The following is a 5,499-nucleotide window of genomic DNA, read 5'->3' as shown; positions in this document are numbered from 1 at the left end:
GACTGCTCATCCAGTGAAGTAATAATCTTAGTATTGTACCAATGTGCACTTATAGTACTAATATTAATAATCGGCCCTTTCTCGAGCAGAACTAAACAACAAACAAACAGACAAGTAAGCATACAAACACTCACTCACTCATTGTCTATACCACTTTATCCTGTATTCAGGGTCACGGAGAAATAAAGCCCATCTGAGGAGACTTAGGGCACCCTGGAGAGGGTGCCAATCTATCGCAGGGCATACACAAATACACTATGGGCAATTTGGGAATGCCAATTAGCCTAATCTGCAGGTCTTTGGACTGTGGGAGGAAACCTATCAAGCACAGGGAGAACATGCAAACTCCACGCGCACAGAGACGGGATCTGAGTCCAGACCCCTTGAGGTGCAAGTTGAAAAGTGCTTAATTACTACACCACCATGCCGCCGAGCAAACTAAAAGTTCCTGAATTTGAATGACTAGTCATATAAACAACCCACAGATAAGGTTATCATGAATATACTGAGAAATGTAAATGAAAGGATTAATGTATTTAATGTATTCATTGTAAATGTATTTAATGGCTTGAGTGTGCCAGTATTCTTTACTTATATATGATTTGTTGTATGTTATTTACAATTAACCACGCTAGAAACTCCAATAGAAGCTATCTTTTGTAATTTTAGATGCTTTTTAAAGCAGCATTAAATCATTAAAATCAAGTATTTTCAATTCACACAACATTATAAACTGTCATTGGACATTATGGTAACATTGATCTAAAAAGCTGAAGACTGTAAGGTATAAGCAAGGTGGCAGTCTGGATTTTTTTTTTTTAATTATGATTTATTTCATTCAGTATTTGCTATCACACTAGAGCGCTCCCTACCACCCGCTATATAAACCCACTGACTGAATGCTCCGTGTGGCGCACATAGAACTATAATACTATAGCTTACACAGAGCACACTGTCTACCAACACGACTTCAAGTTCAGCGTTGAAACAGTGCGGTTTGTATTAGCCCGCCATTTAAAAGATTCATGACGTTTCACAAAAGATGTCCAATCCGGCCAGGCCTGTTATTAGAACAATGGAAAGTTTTTAGCTAATCAGAGCAATGCTCAGCTTGGTGGTAGCCAATAGGACATGAGCCCGACTAAGAGTAATGTTACAGAGCCGAGAGCAGAGTGAGAAGACTGCGTATCGCTATTACCTCCACACAGCCATTGCAGTACATTGAGAATCAGCAGCAGCCTTTGGTAAGTGTCATCTGTAAAAGTGCGGTTAATAAATTTTATTAAGACAATGCAATAACACACAGTTGAATTGCATACAGGCACAGCATGTTTGCATTTAATGTATTTGCTATATATAAAGTATTTAAGAAATAGAAAATATTCGTGGTTTGATCATGTAAGTAAATTAATCTTTATATATTTATTATATCTTAAATCTGTACCGGCCATAAAAAAATATTTAGGATATTACAAATAGCTTGTAACTAATAGCTCTAGGGGCGTCTGGATGTCTAAATTGCGTACAAACAAAATGTAAGGACAGTAATGCTGGCAGCTAGTGAACTAGCAAATCAGTTAGCTAGCCGTTGCAGTGGATAGCAAGAGATGCCTTGCTGTGAAAACATATAGACTAAATAAAGAAAAGATGAAATACATTTTCTTAAAAAAAAAAAAAATAGGTATGCCTACTTCACATGCTGGAATTTTAGCAGCAGTTACACACGGATTAAAATGTCTCCAGATTTGCTCTTCACTGTGTAATGGCTGACTGTAAGAAACAAGGCGAAGCCACATAGCCTGTGACAAGCGCAGTTCACATCAACTTTTTCAAACCGTGTTTTCTTAAGTTAATGACCATGAAGCGAGGCATGATTCACTGGAAAATAAAATTTTTATCTTTCGTCGTTCTGACGAACGATTTTTCATAATTATCAATGCAGGAAATCGTTGTTTATTTCGCGGTCGAATTGAGGTGGGTATTACGGTCGCTCTGCCCCTATATTCCATGCAGTGTAATGGCTGAGCATTGACACAAAGAGAAGAAGCCATATTCAGTGTTAGTGCATGAAGACAAGCGGCCATTCCGAGCCTACTGCAAACTCTACACAGTCCGCGCATAGACTTACTACAGACCAAGTGTATTACTATACACCGGGACGAGTGCATAGGGTTTTCCGATGGAAAAAAAAATGGACAAGAACACGGATTGACGCGATTTATTTGTCGAGTTAAAAAGCGAACAGGAAGGCGGGTGGAGACATTTTAGGAGTACTTTCTTTCATGAAGAAACCTTTCTCACAAAATGGAAGGAGAAATATTGCTGTCGTTGCTGACCTCCTTTCCCTCAACAAGACGACTTGTGCGCCATTGCTCTGTACGATTGCATAGGGAAAATCGTATTTCAGTACACTATACAAGTCTATTGAAATAGATAGTTAATTATAATTACAAATAAGGTTTTTTACAGTTTATACAATTTTACACAAGATAAGATTTTTTAAACACTTTATATTATTTCAAAATAATTAAAACTTAAATTATGAATTAGTCTTAACTCTACTTATTTTTAACCTTATTCATTTTGAATTTCTTATTATAATTTCTTATTATAATTATTATTTATTTTAATGGGAAAATGGAAATGCATTGCAGTAATCAAGATAGTATGCAAGTTGTATACATTTTAAGAGGGAAAAAAAAGCCCAAAACATTGGGATCTTCTCTACACAAAAATGAAAGTGTCCAGGCTAAGTCTATAGAGTATTGGTAGTGCTAATGTTGAATGCAGCATACAGGTTGGTTCATGTGGAGCACTTTTTAATATATGGTCTATTTCAGGAATATCAGAAAGATGGGGAAAGACCCAACCAAACCAAGAGGCAAAATGTCCTCTTATGCCTATTTTGTCCAGACCTGTAGAGAGGAACATAAGAAGAAACACCCTGACACATCAGTCAACTTCTCAGAATTTTCTAAAAAGTGCTCTGAGCGGTGGAAGGTATATAATATTTTAGTGTAAATAAATAATAAAAAAATTCTGTAAATGTCTTTATTGTAAACGATTCTTTTTTGACACAGACTATGTCAGCCAAGGAAAAGGGCAAGTTTGAAGATATGGCCAGACTTGACAAAGCACGTTATGAGAGGGAGATGAAGAACTATGTTCCTCCCAGAGGTGAAAAAAAGAAGAGGTTTAAGGACCCCAATGCTCCCAAGAGACCCCCGTAAGAATTTAGAAGTTTTCCACTGTATAGCCTACACTGATTTCAGCAATACTTTTTATCTGTATAATATTCAGTTTTACAGTGTTTTACATGCAAAAAAAATCTTATGCACACTCTCGCCTTTAAGGTCGGCCTTTTTTATTTTTTGTGCGGAGTATCGGCCCAAGGTGAAAGAGGAGACCCCAGGTCTGTCTATTGGAGATGTGGCTAAGAAACTTGGTGAGATGTGGAACAAAACGTCTGCTGAGGAGAAGCAGCCTTATGAGAAGAAGGCAGCCAAACTGAAGGAGAAATATGAGAAGGTTTTTCTTTATTTTAGTAACTGTTAAGGAAACATTTTAAGTTCCTAATTAGGTTAGGAACTAGTAATTAGATTCATTCTAATTTTTAAATTTTAAAATGGTTACTGTTAAAGGGAAGACAAGTCTTGATCACTGTGTACGTGTTGTGATTTATTTATTTTAATTTAAGGACATTGCTGCATATCGAAAAGGAAAAGTTGTAGGGGGTGCTGCCAAAGCTCCTACCAAACCGGACAAAGTGGATGATGACGATGATGACGACGAAGACGATGATGATGACGACGACGACGATGATGATGAGGATGATGAGTAAATTGGTTACAAAGAAGAGCTTGGATTCTTGTTTATAAAAGCATTTAACCCCTGTACACACTTAACTATGGCCATCGAATAGGCAAATGTGGAAAAGTAAAATGAGAAAAAAAAAAAAAAAGTTAAGATAGTGTATATGATATTGTTTTTAAGCTGTACAGTTCCCCTTTTGTATAGTAACACTACAAAAGTGTAATGTGTTTGTCTCTCCTCTTATTCACTCCTGTTTCCCAATACTTGGAATTTCTTTCTCTCTTTTATTTTTATTTTTTTTTATTTGAGGGTAATGGTAGTCACTAAAGCCATGATTTTTTTTCCCATTAAAGTATAGGTTTTTTTTTTGTTGTTGTTTATTTGGGAGGGCAGGGCCGCAAATTTATTTTACTTGGAATTGGAAGTTGCACAACACACAACCTAGGTTAAATGTGAGGTTGTAGTTCAGAACCTTGTTCTTTTATTCTTTTACATCACTATTGTTAGTAAAATGCAGTATCAATTATTTTACTGTGCTTTAAATACCACTGTAATTGCCACAATGACTTAAATAAGTAAGAAAATGCAATTAAGTTGACATTCTGGTATGCTTCTGACATCAATAAACTTTTTTTTTTTTTTTTTAATAAAAGTGGTTTCAGTTCTTTACTTTGCAACATTTGACTGGTGTCTTGAATAAACTGAATTTAGTGTTTGTGTATTTGTGTTGTGTGTTATGTCAAGTAGAATTTTATCATTTGTATCTTGTTTACCAACTACCTGCTTGATGTAGGAAATAAAGTACATACTGCCACCCAGTGGCACCAAACTGTCACAGTATGTGTTTTAATAGACAGCCTTATTTCAAGTGAGTCTGTCGGTAAATTTGTTAAAAAGCATATTCAGGTTTTCATTAGAGCTGAGCCTAAAATATTATGATGCAAAAAGGGTGAGTCCCTGTGCGAAGTGGTGAGTCCCTGCATTAGACAATATGGACTGAGTCAATGTCACCATACGTGAAGCTTGTAAAAAGTTCTTAATTCTTCTGTTTAGGGTGTTTTAGTAACATTATTTTAAATAAAGTGTCATGTTTAAGAAATGTTCATGAACATTGTTTTGAGTAGATGCTCCCAAAAACCTTTAGTAGAAATTGTACGACAATTAAGATGTTTTTGTTCATTGATGGGTAGTTGGTGTATGATAAATACAATTGAAAATATCATTTCATAATTAGGGTCACTTTAGACATATTGAGACAGGTTTTGAATTTCTACACTTTTTAGGCATTCTAGTTATTAATAAAAACTGGAAAATCAAAATGTTGAAATCAGTGCCGGTTGTATGAAATCTTTATGCACATAGAGAAAACCTATGGATGTGTCACTCGGCTGCATGAGTTATTCTAATCAGACAATCGCAATTGTTTCAACCCCTATAATAGAACTGTGTAGGACTGTAATAATCTGATCAAAATTAAAAAAAAAATAATTAAAAGAAAAATTAAAAAAGAAAGCCAAAGAGATGACCAGGTTTGAGAAGAAATCTGCAGGCAAAGAGAAGAGCATGTCCCTGAGTGTCTGTAAATAATAGACTTATTGATTGTGTCTTATAAGGGCATGGTGGTGTAGTGGTAAGTGACCTACAATTCCAGGGTCTGGGTTTGATTCCCAACAGGGTTCTATTCCT

General features: G+C 35.7%; 1 protein-coding gene across 1 annotated transcript; it reads left to right on the top strand.

The window, feature by feature from the left end:
- Window positions 1–1,107: 1,107 nt before the first annotated feature.
- Window positions 1,108–4,642, top strand: hmgb1a (high mobility group box 1a). The gene is made up of 5 exons (XM_053476142.1): window positions 1,108–1,244; window positions 2,841–3,000; window positions 3,081–3,226; window positions 3,354–3,528; window positions 3,698–4,642. The coding sequence occupies exons 2-5, from the start codon at window positions 2,854–2,856 to the stop codon at window positions 3,839–3,841; spliced, it is 612 nt and encodes a 203-aa protein (XP_053332117.1). The 5' UTR covers window positions 1,108–1,244; window positions 2,841–2,853; the 3' UTR covers window positions 3,842–4,642.
- The last annotated feature ends 857 nt before the right edge of the window (window positions 4,643–5,499 follow it).

Source organism: Clarias gariepinus, chromosome 17 (genome assembly GCF_024256425.1).
Source record: "Clarias gariepinus isolate MV-2021 ecotype Netherlands chromosome 17, CGAR_prim_01v2, whole genome shotgun sequence".
NCBI classification, from domain to species: domain Eukaryota; kingdom Metazoa; phylum Chordata; class Actinopteri; order Siluriformes; family Clariidae; genus Clarias; species Clarias gariepinus.
This window is presented reverse-complemented; position numbering and strand designations above follow the sequence as displayed.